General features: G+C 38.8%; 1 protein-coding gene across 1 annotated transcript in view; it reads left to right on the top strand.

The window, feature by feature from the left end:
* col15a1a (collagen, type XV, alpha 1a) overlaps positions 1-18,449 on the top strand; it is a 93,992-nt gene that overhangs the window by 29,511 nt on the left and 46,032 nt on the right. The window contains 1 exon segment of the mRNA XM_036578136.1: positions 11,012-11,559. Within this exon segment, the coding sequence (XP_036434029.1) occupies positions 11,012-11,559 (548 nt within the window).

The raw sequence follows: 18,449 nt of genomic DNA, 5'->3' as shown, positions 1-18,449 counted from the left end.
CACACCTCAGTGTCACTACTGGTTTGAGAACGATCCACCAACCAAAAACATTCAGCCAACAATACTGACCACTGATGAAGGGCTAGATGAATGACTAACATCTCCAGCAATACTGTTGTGTTTCACTACCAGCGTAATACACAAACATGTCACAACCATTTTAATGTCACTGCTCTGCTGGCCTACCACCCAAATAATGTGTGGTCAGCAATAGTCCTGTGAATAGTCCCTTTCTGTTGATGGGCAGGGTAGAGGGAACTGATTATTTTTGCAGCAACAGATGAGCCACAGTCATTAACTTTATACCTATAGCACAAGTGTTGATATGATGTACATATTTACATCAAGCAATTTCAATACTTTTTTCAGTGCACGTAGGATGTTTGATATACACTTTAGTTGCATTTAGTTGTGCACACTAAAGAATTCCCATCAATCCCTGATTCTATTAATCATACTCTCAGCACAGGAGCTCAGCTAGGCTTTCACTTTCATCTAAACTGATTCCTCTGTAAGCCACTAAAAAGCACAGTAAAACCCACAGTCCCCCCTACTGTACCCCACTGTGCACCCCACTTCCCCTTGCAGTCCATGGGAATGGAGTAGATGCTGTTGCTGCTGTGTAATGAGCTAATGTTCTACATTGCCTAATTTGGCAAATAACGTTCTCAGTGTGTGACAGAGACCCACTTGGACCTGCTCACATGCTCTCCATCTCTCTCTCACTCTCTCTCTCTGGCTCTCTCTCACTACACAAATCCTCCTGGCCAAAAAAGTCACCACTCCTCATTATGAGCTAGATGATCTCATTTGGATGGTGCTGTTCATTGTAATGACGTGAGGGTCATTTATGAACTCTATAGGTCAAACAGGGAACTCTGGCATCTGTGAACCAAGTCAAAGTCAAATTGAACAGACAAAAGCAGTCACAACACACTGTTAAATAGCAAAGTCTGGATGTGTTATGAGTAAATAATCATTCACCCTAACCATTGAATAATAATATGAAACGTTCAATTTATATAGTGCCTTTCACAAACCCAAGGAGGCTTTGGGAAGCAAAACAAAACAACACAAAACAACAGCAACAAAAAAACCCACTAAGGCTTGGTGAAGGAAGAATAGTGTGCAGTAAAGAGGAAGGGTTTAAATTGAGCCTTAAACAAAGAGAGGATAACGCGGTCAAGAAGAGATTGTAACAGAGTTCCAAAGTTCAGGAGCTGCAGTCCTGAAAGACCTATTGCCATCAGGGATCACCTCCCCTCCACCCCTCTAAATCTACATCTATGTGTTATAATAATAACTGATTATATTCCAGGTGATCAACATATTGTTCTAAAATGTCCACTGTTGTTTTCAAACCAGTCCTCACAACCTGACTCACGATGCCTTGGTATAGAGCAAACATGTGGACCCTGTGTGGTGCCCTGAGGACTGGGCTGAGCACCTCTGTATTAACAGATCCATGTCAGAATTCATTAATGTTGAGAAAAAAAAAGCTCTTTTGATCTCTATGGTAACTAGTAAACATCACATTGTTTTGGTAAATGTGTCTGTGACATAAAAATAGTTTAAGAACCCCTGTTATAGATACAGTGTTTGATCATTAAGCCAAGCTATTGATCCAGTAGGTGGGAAGTGAGAAGATCCATATGTTAAGCAAACATTTATACGACCTGATGTTTTTGACACGTTTCTGTCATGCTTTAGGCCTTTTAATACTTTCCAAATTTCACGTTTGTGTAGAAAGAGCATTTAGATCATTTGATCTGGTTCCTTTTTGTAACAAGAGATGTGAAAAGCAATGCTCATGCTGATAAGCTTCATTAAAAGACTAATTCACTTAATCATAAACATTTGGTATATTTTCATGGTATATTTTATATGCCAAATACAGTGATTTTAGAGTTCAAGAAACTATGTTTGGCTGAGTAGGAGCAGCCACATGTAGACACCCCTTTCTGCTGGATGCCTGCAGCCATCTGGAACACGGTGCTGAGTAAAATTTAATGGTAATAAGAACACTGTGTTCTATGTATTAATCCACCATGTCACAGTCCATTTCATTAGAGATGAGTTTTTAATGTGGGATTTATAGTGGAAAATGTCTCCGTCTTCTGCAGAGGTCTGTCAGAAGCTTCAAGTGTTAGAACTGTCAGTAGAAGGCTTTTTAAATTATACCAGATTTGGCAATTGGCACTTGGCCTATTTGTTTTATTTATTTTGGCCAATCAGAGCTGTAATTTTATGATTTAAATAATCATGTAAGTGCATTTGCGCTGTATTTGAATGTTGCTGCTACACCTATGTCCAGATATCATAGCATAATTATGTATGACTTATTGTGCTAAATAGCCAGTTTCCTCTTACTTTCAGTGTAGCTGGCCAGTTTGGTCCAATAAAGAGATAATACATTTATTTATGTTGCTACATTGGCCAATAGAAAGTAGTGGAACTGTGCTAATATGTTTCATGTATTCATTAAGCTCATGCAGTGTGAGCTTAAAAAATAGGATAATAAGACAAACAAACAAAAAAAGGAAAAGAAAACAGTTAATTTAGCTGTAAATAAATAGGAATCAGCCATGAAAATGCATTTTTTCTTGTCCATCACATGGCCATGACATAATTTAAAGCAGTCAAAATTATACTGTTTGATGTGATCGCAATGAACATTGTCAGCATTTTTATTGGCTGTTTCATGAAACTTGTTGAGACAGTTGCAAATGCTGCAGCTGAGTTGCAGGAGGCTTAACAAGTGAAATTCAGATTTTATAGATTTCAAGGTTTTTTTTGGAATGGCCTAATCCAAAGGCAAATTTCACAGAAAATCACACATCCAGCAATGATGCACCTCAGAGTATCTTTAAACATTAGTTTTCACACTTGCAATAAGTACTTAAATAATCTCCAGAACCTTGTTTAACACTGCCATTCAAATATGCTGTTGGGTTTTGTAGTGTGACTTTTACTGTGAAACACCATTTAAAGTTTCCTGTCGTTTAGAAACAGGGTCCATTTAAACATTAGTGGTTGATTTAACATAGTTGAGGCTCCTGTTCTGGTCACACACTTCCTGTGGCAACAAGCATTCGGTTTCTTTCTTTCCACACAGTGGCTTCTGTTTTCTGTGGGCCAAACATAAAGACATGTCTCATTTTAGCAGTACATCTGTAGTGTGGCTGCAGATACATTGTATAAGTTCTCATGTAAAAGTCTATGGAGGTGTTTTTGTCAGGTAAAAACAACAAGTAATTTTAAAAATTGTCTCTGAATAGTGGCTAAATTCATTATGTTTCTCAGATTTGATGGCTAGCGCCGCAGTGAATTTAGAAAGCTTAGATGTGAATTAGAAGCCAAAGACTGTTTTTGTCAGCTGTTGTTATAGTTGCATCATCTTTTCTGTTCAAGATGTACTGTTCTGCTTTTTATGCCATGAAAGTAAATGCATGTTTAAACCCTCAGCTTTATTTATTTAAACTCTTTTACTATTATTTGGTTCTCAATGGTGTGCAATAGACGTGCATTGCTTTTCTGTCAATGCTTTAAAGGTGGCAAATGTTTTTTTTCCCTTCAGGCTAAGACTAGCTTTACTAGGATGCATAGTGGGAAAAATTGATACAACATACTATCATGATATTTAAGTGAAGGAAGGCCCCGCATATCAGCATTTTCCTATTATGAATATGTTTAAACATGTATTTTGTTCATGCACTATTTTGTTCAATGCACTGATTGTCAACAAAATGCTGCCGTAGGAAAGTCTTTATTCCTTTCTAATTAGAGCAACGCCTCTATTAGTGGTGGTAACATAGTGGATGACCATTACCTCACACACTAGAGACTGGTATTCATTTCCCTGTCCAGGAAAAGACATGAAAATGTAAAATGTGCCACCGGGCCACATTTTGTTTTTTTTCCCTCGCAATATGTTAAATTCAGCAAATAAACAGTAAGTGTGCACTACAGTGTGCACATCCTTTCTGTAGAGCACGTGTTAATTCAACAATATGTAATTTGACTGGGGCGTGCAAACTTTTGCATGTGTCTGTACATGTAGGAGAATGGTGAGTGAACGTTGCCTTGTCTACTTCATAACTCTGTTTCACTTTAATAATAATAATAAAGTGAAATAAATAAATCAGAAAATATTTTCTTTTGGATGCATCTTTTGCATTCAAAAGTAACAAAGCACAGTATATTGCAATATGTGGTATCATAATGCATCACGTTACAACACTTAGCATATCACATATCTCAAACAAATCACAGTAAAATCATACTGTGGCTCAAGAATCGTAATAATATCTTATTTCAAGGGCTTAGTAGTTATACCGACCCCTAATCTCCCAACATCATCAATTATAGCCCCAATTTTATGTTTAAAAAGTTATGTGAAAAAGCTTTTTTTGTTAGGAAGAACGTGGTTGTCCATGCACATAGCTGCTAATAAAGCTCTGTCTGGCAAAGCGGCAGGGATGATACCACTACTCCTAATATCATTCTGATTCAGAGACATCCCACCACTGAAACAGTGATATTTCCATAGTGAGTCTAATTTGAGGAGTGCCTCAGACAATCACCAGTTTCACTCCTGCTGCGACTTTCAGCACAGTAGTTTCTGCCATGAGGATTAAAACTGTGTGTTTTCTCTTGTTGTGCTCCTGTCTGTGGTTTGCCTCTCCAGTTATGGTGGTCTTTCTGCTGGACCTCATCCATGAGCTCCGACTGCTGAAACACTATCATTCAAAACAACATGAGACCACAGGAACCAGCACAAATAAGCACTTAGCTTTTACAGGAATTCTGACCTAATGGCACTACAGGATGTTGTTTGTTGAAGGAACAGAGTTGTGGTCCCCTCCAGTGACCATACATGACATGCAGTTTTTTTGTGAAGAGATTAGTAGTTCAAGTCCTCAGGGTAAAGAACAGATGAATGAAAAATATGTTTTATGTGATGTAATGTCCCCCCTCATATAGACTTGGCTGCACTTTAAACTATTACACCAAGTATTGACCCACATAAGTGGAGTATTTGAACAGTATAAAGATGTTGAATACACTTGCATGCAAAACCTCTGGTCTTTGGGTCAAATTACATGTTTTGTAAAAAATAAAAATTAAATGTGGCCTGTGCAAAAGCCATGGCACATTTTATGTTTATTTTCCAATATGTTAAACTCAGCAAATAAATAGAAATTGTGCTGTTTTATTTACACAGCATTTGGCCAGGTTTTGGTAGGAAGTCATAGTGAGTATAACAGTGAAGAGCAGTACAGGAACATAAAAGCATTTACTCTAAACTAAAGCTCTCTTTGTGAACACAGTCCCTAAGATATAGCATTTGCAAATTCAATTTTGTGGTATCATCACTGTCAATAGCACATAAATTGTTCCATAAAATTTGCCATTGGGATTCTATCATCCGAGGAAACTCTGAGGAGTGTCCAGAGCTACATCTGGTTATGAGGCGGTCCCTGATTTTGTTGGTCTCTAGATGCTGTAGATACTTAGCTGAGGCGGATCATGCTGCAGATGGTATGAGTTTGGTCAACTGGGATTCAGAGCAGTGACCACTAACTAGAGTGAAGATTACATTGGAGTCTGTGGTTTTACAGCAGATGGCAGTGGAGCTGATGTATTAAGTAATTCTGGGCTGAAGGGCTAGCTAGTTTGAAATTTAGTGACCCAGATGTGGACCACCATGAAAGTTTGTTGTATTTTATGCTTTCTTTCACTCTAATTAATATCAATGTCTTGTAAACACCACATATTGGTTTGAAAAGTTTATGTTAATGTATTTAATGTTAGCATTTCCTTATGGTGCTCATTCTTTAATATGTTAGTGGTATCTTAGTCTTTTTTTTACCCTATAAAGCCTCAATCAAGACAAGACACAAGGCAGAGCCAAATGTGATCATGTAACCAGAACATGAGAAATTTTGGTCTAAATGCAGATGGGAACATAGATTTATTAGGGTCGGAACAAATTCAGTGTGAAATTCCTAAACCAATCCAACTAAACTGTGAAGGTGGAGCTCAAAGTAGGGGCGATGGTGTGCTTATCAAATTTGTAGGACTAACACACCTGTGGCTACCCCATGGATGTAATGTAAGTTAGCATGACTAAAAAGTCCACCAAAAACTCCAGTTAGGCATCAATGTGGGGGTCTAGCTTGTTTTGCTTGTGTTATCGATTGTACATTAAAAAAGCATGGAACCAAGTAATTTGAGGGTAGATTTTAGAGGGCTGTACTCTTGTTAGTGGCTGATTTTGCCACAATCAATCACCAAAAGTTTAATAAGTTGTCCTCAGACATATATTCTCGACACAGATCAGATCTGGCCTATGTAGAGGTCTTCAAATCTGGAACTGCATCCAAATTGAAGACCTGTTTCAGTCTAACAGATACGTTGGGCTGTTCAAATGTTCTCTCATCCTCAAAATTAAAACACAACCACATTCAGGGCTCTGAACATAAAACAAGCCCTTCCACTTTAAGAAAGCACAATAATGAAAGTATCCAGTCATGAAAGCAAATTTCATAGCAGTTTGAACAGTATATGGACAGAGTGCACATTTTACTGCATACATAGCCACAGTGAATCTCACATGCTTAGATGATGACTCTATTTCTTCCTCATCCTTAACACCCAAAGGACCCCAGTGTTAAGTCAGACCTTTTATTTGGAGGATGAGAATCTGTCCACATTCTCCCACTCTATGCCACTTGCTCACTCAGGTAATAGGCAACATCTGGATCAGCAAAGACTCTTTGTTCCATTGTGCAAATGTGCTAATGAAGAATGATTGCTCCCAAGTGGATCTCGTTCATGCCGGGCATCGGCAGCAACAGTTCAGTAAGGTAACATCTATAAAGCCTTTATTAGCACTTTTAGAAACATTGAAAGATGTGTCTTTTACCCTGTAAAACATGAGTTAACATTTGTGAAGAAATGTTTATTTTGTTTCGTCACCGTGACCCTGACCCCAAAAACTGTAAATCGGTGGTCATTAGTCCATGTTCATAAAGACTTTCTTCAATATACAATAGATACATACGTGTACTATTACTGTGTCAACAAAACTTCATAACTCCAAGAAAACTCACTTTTCAAGAGAAAAAAAGCTGATTAACTTTCGGTGCAAGTTAGTCTGATAAGATTTTATTCTAAGTAATTTAAGACCATTTGTGTTAGTCACATTCTTCATGAATTTATGACAGAGTGTAAAGAGTATCTGGCTTTTTCAAATCATGTAAAAATATGAAAAATGGAGATACAAGGTTTCATTTCAACAGCATCATTTATAAGTTTGATATCACTGATTTGAACAATATGAAGCCAATTTTGCTATAGAAACGTGTGAAATAATGGTCCTGACAATTAGTAGGAAGCTGTAAGAACATGAGAATTTTATGATGACAAACGGAGCTGTAGATGATTCCATAATAATTGTGAAAGCTGTACAGCATCGAGAATAACCTTGTAATAAAATTAATACCCAGAATGCCTCATATTTAAAAAAGCAGTGATCAAATATGACTGATAAAACATCACTGATGCTTATTTTACATCATGGATTTAATATAAATAGTTTATTACAGTTTGTTGTTTAATAACATTTGCAATTGCCATGTTATAACTTCTCAATGTTCCCAAAATACTTCTAATTGTGACTAAACCATCGCTTTATCTTTTAGTGCCTAGTGTATAACCTTTCAATCTACACAGACAAGTTACTATTGAATAACAGTTTGTAATATAACAAGTGATTGCAAAGTTTTGAAGGTTAGTCCATGTTAGTAAACAACTTGTTTTGCTGCAGTTGCAGTATTTGCTGTAGTTACAATATTTGCTTCCATGGTTTTAAACAAATTGCAGTACATTAGAGACAATAAGCGATAATATTAATTATAGACCTACATTGCAAAAGTGTTGCCAAGGCATTGTGATGAACTGTTTATGAAACTGGAAGTTTTTTGAACTGCTTTCGAAACACTCGTTAGTAACACAATCGTGGAAAGTCTTAGTTGTTCGTTGCATAAGCTTGCTCCAAACACTTCTTCTTAATCATCTCTGTAAGATGAGATTTTATAGCTGTGTTCTTTTACAGCTGTGTAGGTCAGTGTTGCACTGGCAAACTTGGCAAGTGAGAAAGGCTGCTGTCCAAACAGTCATGTAGAACTTGATATCTGGCCCACAAAAACCTCTCCAGGCCAAACACAAAGTTACTGCTAACTCCTTCACATCTGCACAAGGCAGGGTCCTTCATTTCATTGGTAAGCATGGGAATTGAGGGCTGATCAAGGGGACGTCAACTATGCAGCTGCTCATTGACTGACCAAGCAGATGAGATAATGTTGCACACACCGACCTTGGTTTACAGACTTTACAGAAGAGCTGCTGTACAGTAGGTTCAGTAGGTTGGTGACTTGGTTACAATGAAACTGGACACTGTTGGCTTTTGCATAAGGTGTTCTTGTCTGCTTTATGATCTTACTGGCCATCAATGAACTGCTGTATGCCTCCATGGGTATTGTGAACACCTGTGTTTTGTGATATGTGAGTCATTAATCAGTGCAGGAACTGACATAATTCTGGCCACCAACTGTGTGATTAAGTGCAGCATGTCACGCAAATATGTGTACTGATGTTGGGCTACAATGTAGCCTGGCAACACCAACAGCATCTGTGAACAAACAAAAATCTGACTGCTGATTTAAATCAGAATGGGGATTTCCTCTCCAAATGTCTTGATCCAGAATACAAATGTGTTACCATAGAGAATTCAGAAAAAGTTTTTACTTCGTGATTAATTCCTGATTAAAAAACAATTATGATTGGTTCATGTTCTTCTGTTTCTATGAATACCACCACTGGATATCACTGAATATCTCTAGCCACAGATACACTAATATGATTTCAGGTAAAAATAGACATTCTATGATTAAAATTCATGTGAACGTTGATTCTGATAAATAAAGAGTACTAAGTTACCAGACATTTGCAATAAACATTAGTAACAATGAATAAGTAATTTTCTTTTAGCAGCTAAGTAGGCTACTAGCATTTTTGTAAAAAACAGACTATGGCTTCAGAATAAGGCCTGTCAGTGATGTCAGGACTTAAAAAAGGGTTGGTAAACGATTAAATTCTTTGATAAACCATTTATTTTTCTGATTTTTATATATTTTTTTCTTGTACTAAGGCAGGGGTGCACAACTCCAGTCCTGGAGGGCCAGTTTCATTGCGTGGTTCTAAAGTGGTGGCCGAGGTGGCCAAGGATTTACCTGAATTCTGATTGGCCACCCTGTATGCCACCCCAAAATTTCTGCCGGGTCAATGGCTTACATCTCGCTATGGGAACGACTCTGCAATGCCCCCTTTTGCACATTCTCATTGTGAGCACGTGTCTGTTATTTTATTTGTCTTTTATTATCAGGCTTAAACTAAAAAACACATATATTTTCAACAGAATTTTGGACCACACTGTATATGTAGCTCTCACTTAACTACTTCTTCAGCCTCATCAGTGTTTCTTGAAAATTTCCTAATGAAAATTTACAGCATAAGAGCAAAGTTTTATAGCAAAGAATTGCTATATCAAAAAACCGCCCTCCAAGGTAGAGGCTAAGGTGCGTATGGCACGGTTCACAGCAGCATTGCGCATATTAGCCTGAGCTAATCTCTTCCAGATGATTCTGTCGCACGCCGGTCCGCCTCATACAGAGCAAGCAATTGTTTCTACAGTTCTCTTCAGTCCTAATTAGGACCGTATGTGTGGGGTTGGGACGCTCAGAGAGATGGGGGAATTTGGGCTGAATCATTGTCGAGGTTTTGTTAGATTCTGCTTGAATGTGCTGATCTGAGGCCAAGGTTGTCAAGCTGCGAGCAAGGGAAACTGGTCCGAGAGCAGAGCTGGGTTTGGGTGCGCTGGGCAGATGGTAATGCTTTAGGAAATTGATGAATGGATGGAGGTGGGAAGGTCTTTTCCAAAACAGAAGTTGATTGATGTGGGCAGGATTGAAGATGTAGAGACCTGCAGAGTTACCTTGTATGTGTGTACAGTGGGAAGACATGAAAGTGTGTGTGGCCCAAGGACAGCTGGAGAGTTGGCTCTCTTTTCAGGATGCAAGTATGATGCGAAAGCTGTGGGGTAATTACAAAGAGTTATGACTAGGCCTGAACTCCTGCAACTACTGTGCAAATAGCTGCTTATGATTATGTATCTCTAAACCATTACTCTTTATCACTACGGATATTTTAGTGAAAGAATAACACAGCACACCTGCCATTTGTTATTCTGTTGATTCAAATGTCTGTCCTCCACTTCACCCCAAGTCTTAAATATGTTTAAAGACGTTGGGTCATGGAAAACCTAATATCTTTGCTTTTTGAAATAAATAAATAGGTACAAAGAAAAGGTATATTGTTACAGCATCAAAACAAAGCAGTCCATAAATAAAAACTAAGGTGCATTATGGTTGTGATGTCAAAACCATGAACACCTTTACACACCACTGCTTATTCAGCCTACATCGATTTTACCTGCCCGTCCAGGAGTGTTGCTACTGCACACAACAGCAGAGTTATTGTAGTGGAAGATGTGGTGGGAAACAATTATATGCCAGCTGTCTGGAAGTAATGTATCATTGCCACAATCCAAAGGATCCAGACATCAAAGACGAGTGGCTAAATCTTTTTTTCATTTCAGTGCCCCTGGGATTTCAGCCCAAACATAACAGCTTGCTTCACATTTCAGCCTAGACTGTTTTTTTTTTAAATGGCTGAGCAGCCAGTTGGAGTACAGCTCATTTACATGAATCGCTTTCAAAGTCACAGTAACAAAAACAGCTTTAATTCGAAGGGATGAAGAGGGTCTGTAAAATGAAAAAAATAAAAAATATAATTTTATTATAGACCTTTATAGAACATAAACCACAGAAATATTACAAGAAAAATATAAAATATTTTAACGTATTCTTTTCTCTCTCCTTTTTGACAGAGAGGGGCTCGAGTGGGCAGCTGGATCTGACGGAGCTGATTGGTGTTCCTCTCCCTCCCTCTGTCTCCTTCATCACTGGCTTTGAGGGTTTCCCAGCCTACAGCTTTGGTCCGGACGCCAATGTGGGCCGCCTCACACGCTCCTTCATCCCTGACCCTTTCTTCCGGGATTTTGCCATCATCGTTACTGCCAAACCCACCACTCGTCGTGGAGGAGTCCTGTTCGCCATCACCGATGCCCTACAGAAGATAGTGCACTTAGGAGTAGCATTAGCACCAGTGGAAGATGGCTCACAGCAAGTGGTTCTGTACTATACTGAGCCTGGCACGTCCCGCACACAGGAGGCTGCTTCCTTTAAGATGGGGGACCTGACGGGCCGCTGGGCCAGGTTCACTCTGGCTGTGCAGGGTGAGGAGGTGAAGCTCTATATGGACTGTGAGGAGCACCACAGGGTGGCCTTCCACAGGAGCCAGGAGAAACTCACCTTTCAGCCCAGCTCAGGCATCTTCGTGGGGAATGCAGGAGGAACCAGGCTGGAGAGGTTTGTGGTGAGTAGAAAACGGTGTGTTTATGGTTGTGTATGAGTGGTTTTTCCGTAGTGTGTTTGTTCAAGTAAATGTGTTTATGTGTGTTGCTTTGTGTTTATGCACCTGCACTGTGGAGTACTTTTATGTGGCTGTTCTGGCCTCTGCTTGTGTGTTTTGGTGGTTCCTTCAAATTTATTTTTGTAGCTATTTTCACAATAGGTATTGTCATAAAAAGACTTCACAGATGTTTGGGCAATAAACCTTTCAAGGAACCAAAATTAAAGAGTGAACATTAATTACTTTCGGATTAACCCAATTAGGCCAGAAATGATGTGGTTACAAGTGGTTGAGCTTTCTGGTTTGGGTCAGATTAGCAGGGGACACTGAGAATAAGAATAAGAGAATAAGGACACTGAAAATTAGAACATAACGAACATACATATATAAAGACTAAAGTGCATGATGGTTACATCATAAACACATTTACACATCACTGCCCATTCAGCCTACAGCAGTTTGGCCTGCGCATTAATGATGAAGTTGATAAGGAGTGTTGTTACTGCACGCAATAGCAGAGTTATTGTAGCAGAAGATGTGGTGGAATTAAACGTCTGCTGTATCTTTGTTTTGATGTAACTCAGTTTCTTCAAAACTTTGGCATTCACAAAGGCACTAAGTATTAGGTGTAATTGTTTCCATTTTATATTTAAAAAACAATAAAACATTTTAGTGTCAGCGAAGAAGAAGCTACAGTAAACAGTTGTACTTTAAAGGCGAATGCTCTTTTATTGCACAGGCAGCAAGAGAGAACTGCCACTCAGCACTAACCAGGCAGCCGGGATAGTAGGCACAGTGTCTCTGCTCACACATATTCTCAAAAGACTACACACATTTAGGCTAGTAGGTTCTCCCAAATAATCTGACTCTGTTTCTAATGATTAGATTTAAGCTCTCTGTAATAACTTCAGCTTTTTATTTGACAGTGTTTTTCAGAGGAACTCATTCAGACTTAAGGACAGATTGTCTCTGAATGAGTGTACTCACTTAATGTTTGAAATCAAAATTATTACTTGGCTGTGCTGTTAGCTAATAATGCCGTGCAGTTTGGCTGTTGATCAGTAGTTTCACAGATGTGTGGTGTGAATCCTGAACAACAAGCAACAACAGCAGGCTAATATCAGGGCTGTCAACGTGGCAGCCTTCTATTATGTCAGCATGACCAAAGATCAGCGTTGTATTATTGGAGATATTATTGCAGTACTGGAGGAGTACTTCTTCAGATGTCTGCACTGAATGACTCACTGTATGGATGGGAGCCTGTCAGTTGGCTGTGCTACTCCTGTTGACAACCAGTCACAGAACTGTGGCCTTAAAATACACGGCGTGAATTCAGTCTGATGCAAAGGCATGGCAATTGCCAGGTAAATGGAGGAATCTGTTTGCTGTAAATACATATAAAAGACCTTTATGTGCTCATGAAAATGAAAAAACGAATGCCACAACTGTCCTCGCTCAGAGAAAGTGAATGTTTAGATTTAGAGGACACCCTAAATAACACGCATGTTGACGTTCTGGAAGGAGTAATTGAAAAATGGCTCTAGCAGCCAGTATATGGCTTGAGTGGCTGCGAACCATTAGGGTGACTGAACATTTGCCAGGCATTACGGGAAAACAGAGAGAAAGAGAGTGAGAGGGAGAGAGAGAAAGAAGGAAAGAGTGAAAAGAGAAGGAGAACCTGGAAAGAGATACACGGAGAAAAAGAGAATGAGATAGATAGATAGATAGATAGATAGATAGATAGAGTCAGAAAGAGACAGAGAGAAGAGGTGAAAGAGAACGAAGTGAAGATAGAGAGAGAGAGGGGAGAGAGAGAGTGAGAAGAGAGATATAGAAACTTGAGAGAGAGAGAAAGAGAACATGTAGAGAAAGAAAGTCAGAGATAAAGTGAGAAAAGGAGAATGCAGGGAGAGAGAGAGAGAGAAATTGGTAAAGCTTGTTGATTTCAGACAGCAGTTCAAGTAGGTGAAAGGGCAAAATAGTACTGTTTGATTGGAGTACTGCAGTTTGTATTTGTGCTCTTTTGGTTCTTAATGTTATTTGATGCTGCATAAACACACACACACACACACACACGCACACACACACACACACACACACACACACACACACACACACACACACCAGCACTCAGTCTCATTGCTGCTTAAAAACAGTTAAATATGGATGCCAATCTGCACTGCACACCAACACACACACACACAGACGTATATACATCCGTACCGGCGCGTGTGCACAGGCACACATGTGGCTTTGGCAGCATACCCAGCTTCATAAATATGAAGTGCAGTTGCTGTGTGCTGTGAGTCTTCTCTCTTTAATGGTTTCCTGGTTGTGCAGCAGTGATGCTGCGCAGGGAGTATTTCCTCTGCTGCTCAGCTCCAAATCCCTCCACCCCACTGCCACATACACTATATTCTTTCAGTATGTGGCTCTGGACATTGCTCATGTACTTCTACTGCAGTGCTGCACTAAGCTGATTCTGCTGCTGAATTGTGTTTAATTTCTGAAAGTTTGGTGCACTCATACAAATAAAGGTGCCATAAAGAGTTCTTTGTAGTGCTGCCATAAAAGAACTACCTTTGGTTCTATAAAGAGACTTTCTGTGAAGTGTTCTTTAAAGAAATACTGCAAAGTTTTTCAGTCTGCCCATTGGCTTCTATTGCAGCTAAGTGATTGTCTGTTGTAATTAACCATATACTATGGATGCAGCAGCCAGCAGGTCATGAGTAGATTGAAGAACATTTGATAATGTCTTTCAAACTGGGCTATTGAATAACTGAGGTTTAGGGGAGAACCATGCCTGAAACCCCTCCTCCTTCCTATCTAACCCCCAATTAATTCTCTATTTTCTGTTTCCCATGACAAAGTTTTCAGTGCTACCATTGTTCGTTGGAAGCACGGTCTGACCTTCTATCTCCAGGCAGAAGCCGCCTAGAACTCCCATCCAAGTTCTAAGAGTTCTCTGCTCTCATTCAGTCAGTCTCCTCTCATGCTACCACCATACGTCTGAACTTGCAAATACTCCTTTTGAATGTCATTGAATGGTTCTTTAGGGAACTAAAAGTGGTTCCTCCATGGTGTTACTCCAAACAACCCTTTATGGAACCTCCATATTTAAGGATACGTATTAGGGTGTAAAACTGTGTCAGTACATTGAGTTGCATCTATCTGAAGAAAGCAATTCAGCTGTGTCGATTTGGGAATTCTAGAGTCAAGTGCATTAATATTTATTAAAATATGCCCTCATTTTTGGTTCAACATAAAATTCTCAGGCCTTTTTAAAATGGAAAACAAAAAAAAGCTTGTTTTTATTGTATGTGTTCCACTGCTGTGTAAATTTAGTCTATTTTTAAAAATAATTGTCTTTCTAACTCTCAATCATATAAGTATAATTTAAGATGTGGGATTTCATGATGTGCTGAACCAATTCCTGAAGATTTGTACTCAAAATGAGGTCAGAGATTTGAACCCCTAGTAGAATAAGGTCCCTATGTAGTGACGTACACAAATATACACACCCACAGACACACACACACACACGCAGAGAAGGTGACCACCACTGCCGATGTGTGTGGCCTACCCTGACCTGCCCAGGTCAATGTGTTTACTGTTAGCAGATGGAATTTGCATATGCTGAGTCAACAAGTCTACAAGTCTGAAAACTGCCCCGTGAAATGAATGAACCAGCAATGATGCATTTTAAAGGTGTAGAATCACGGTGTTCAGTGATATAGAACTGGTATAGATATAAATGCATAAAATAATTCTAATATGATATTAGATGTATACACACTTCTATATAGAACAATGAACACTCAAAGAACCCTATATACATCTCTCTTTGTATAAATATGTATTGTCTTGTAACAAATAGGTGAGAATATTTACAAAGTTATTTTTATAGAAAATAAAAATAATTCTGCTGTTTCCAGACATTTGAGCTGCAGTGTAGTGAACTAAACTGTTATGTAAAATTCAAGCAGTGAATCCTGTTATGGGATGGGTTAGGGTCAGTAAGATCAGGATACAATCTAATTAGATTGAAATGAATTGATAGAATACTTACTAAACCCAGCGGTGATAATATCACTCTATTATTTACATTTAACTTCATAGAGTGTATGTTCACTGCCTCTTACTGTCACATTGTTACTTATTCTCCTTTGTGACCTGATTAAAACTCCTCCAAAAATATTTCAGAATAATACATTGTTGGATAATTTTGCTATTAATTAAAACGCAGGCTCAGTATTCAATTATTACTCTTAAAATGTATTATTCAGAAAGTACCGTGAAACTAAAATGAGTTATGTAATTATGAGAGTGAGGAACTGAAGTGTGGTCTTAAGGGGTTAATTCCTAGCTGACAGAGGGTGATGGTGGGCACACGTGCAGGATTGTGGGCATAGTGCAGTCTTTCTCAGTGGAAATCCCTGATTACTGTAAACAAGTGATGCAGTTGTTTGATGGTGTGGAGCTGGGCTTTCCCTGCTGCAGCACAGATTACAGAGAACAGTCAGTAGAGCAGTCTGCCATAACATGCACAGCTTTGCTCAAACTTTCTGTTAGTCATCTGTGTCCATGGGAACATATAAGAAAGGCTATTACGCTACAGCACACATGGAAGGGGGGGAAAGGGAATTCCACCAATTTTTCAAAATTTCTGCATAATACAATTGTAGACATAGACATGTAATCAATATCAGCCAGTGTGTTTTGATCTGCAAAGGCACATTGTAGAGAAATTTACCTACTCTGCACAGTGGTGGTGATAGGAACCAGGGGTTACAATGTCTACAATGCAAATACAGCATATTTACTATTCAAAAGGCTTGTTTGTGTCTTCTGAGTTTTTGTGTGAAATGCTGATCATGGTAAAATTTTGGTAAATCTGAAAAAAATAAGTTCTTATATACAGTACCTTCCACAGATATTTGCACCCCTGGTAATCATGAGCAAAATGGGTGGTAAAATATTCTTAATTACTTATCCTTTTGATCTTTCATTCAAAATATTAGCAAAAATCGAACTCTTATTTAAGGTATAATGATTGAAAATAAAGATTAAATCTTGTCATAAATTGTTTCTTAAATCTATGTGTATAAATTGTTGGCATCTCTAGAAATTTTTAAGAGTGAAGTTTATATTTCCATTCGTATTTTCTGTTTTAAAAATCCCCTGAGCAATAAAGAACACTTAAATGATCAGCCATGACTTCATATAGGAATATGTATGAGATAACACACGTCAGATTTTCTCAGTCATCCATCACTGTGAGAAAGACCACAGAATACAGCAATGATGTACGACAAATGTTGTTGAGCTGCACGAATCAGGAAATGGCTACAAGAAATTATTATAATGTTGTTACAAACAAGAAGTTATTATAATGCCCATTTCCACTATCAGGGCAATAATCACAAAGTTTAAACAACTGGAGCTGTGAAGAACCTGCCAGGAAGAGAACATATATATACATCTATAGTGACCCCACGCACAGTGAGGAGCATAATTCAAGTGGACAAAGAATCTCTAAGGATCACAGATGGGAAATTGCAGAAATTAGTTAGGTCTTGGGATCAGAATATCTCCCAAACCACGATCATACACCTTCTATATAACCACAAGTTGTTTTGGGGGGGGGTTGCCAGAAGGAGGCCTCTGCTGTCAAGGACCAACAGACTCCAGCTCCTACAGTTTGCCATACATTACTCAACCTTTCAGTTGGGCCGTGTTCTACGGACAGATGAGACCAAAACAGAGGTTTTTGGCAACAAACACCAGAGGTTACTTTAGTGTGCACACAAACATGCCTTGCAGAAAAGTACCCCATCCCCACTGTGAAATATGGTGGTGGATCTGTGATACTGTGGGGCTGTTTTTCTTCCAAAGGCTCTGGACAACTTGTTGCCCGAGTCCCCTGACATAAATCCTATGGGATGAGCTGAAGAGGAGTGTGCAAAGTGTGGACCTCAGAATCTGAAGAATCTGGAGAGGTTCTGTGTGGAGGAATGGTCTCAAATCCTTTGCCATGCGTTCTTCAGTCTCATTAAGCATTGTAAGAGAAGACTCAGAGCTGTTATCTTTGCAAAGTGAGGCTGCACAAAGCATTAAACGAAAAGGTGCCAAGAACTATGGCACACATAGATTTGAGAAAAAAATCAGTGTCATAATAAGATTTTGTTTTCTCTTTTAGTCAGTGCACTTCAAATAAAGGTTAGATTTTTGTAATATTTTGAATAAAAGATCAAAAGGATAAACAGTAAAGAACTTTTTTACAGCCTGTTTTGCTCATGTTTCCCAGGGGCCCCAATATTTGTGGAGGGCACTGTAAATATGACTGAAGTTTTAAAACATACTCACTCTTTGGTACATGCGGTCCATTTAGGAAGTTAGGCTGCAAAAACAACAACTGTTTCTGTGATGTTACAAAAAATAACACATTTACAGATATCCTCCTATTTGGACTACAGGAGGTTGGCTCCATCTATTCACACTAAGGAGCTCTAAGGAGTGTTTCAGCCTGGACTGCTTTTGGAATGTGATTCAATACAGAGCAGCGAATCAGAACACAGGTCGTTTACATATCACTGCTGTCGGAACAAAATCCAGAATAATAACTTTACAGGAGAAGAAAAAAAAAAACATACTTTACTTTTAATTTCAGTCATTGGAACTGGACTTTTTTCCAAGTCATTCTGGGCCATTTCATTTGGTGCGTTCTTCATGAAATTTACACACAATGTAAAGGGCAGCAGGCATTTTCAAATTGTGTCAAAAACTGTAAAATGACAAAAATGGAGAGACGAGGTTTTGTTCCGACAGCAGCGATATGTCGGTCTTAAATGCAC

This window comes from Colossoma macropomum, unplaced genomic scaffold (assembly GCF_904425465.1).
Source record: "Colossoma macropomum unplaced genomic scaffold, Colossoma_macropomum, whole genome shotgun sequence".
Taxonomy (NCBI): domain Eukaryota; kingdom Metazoa; phylum Chordata; class Actinopteri; order Characiformes; family Serrasalmidae; genus Colossoma; species Colossoma macropomum.
This window is presented reverse-complemented; position numbering and strand designations above follow the sequence as displayed.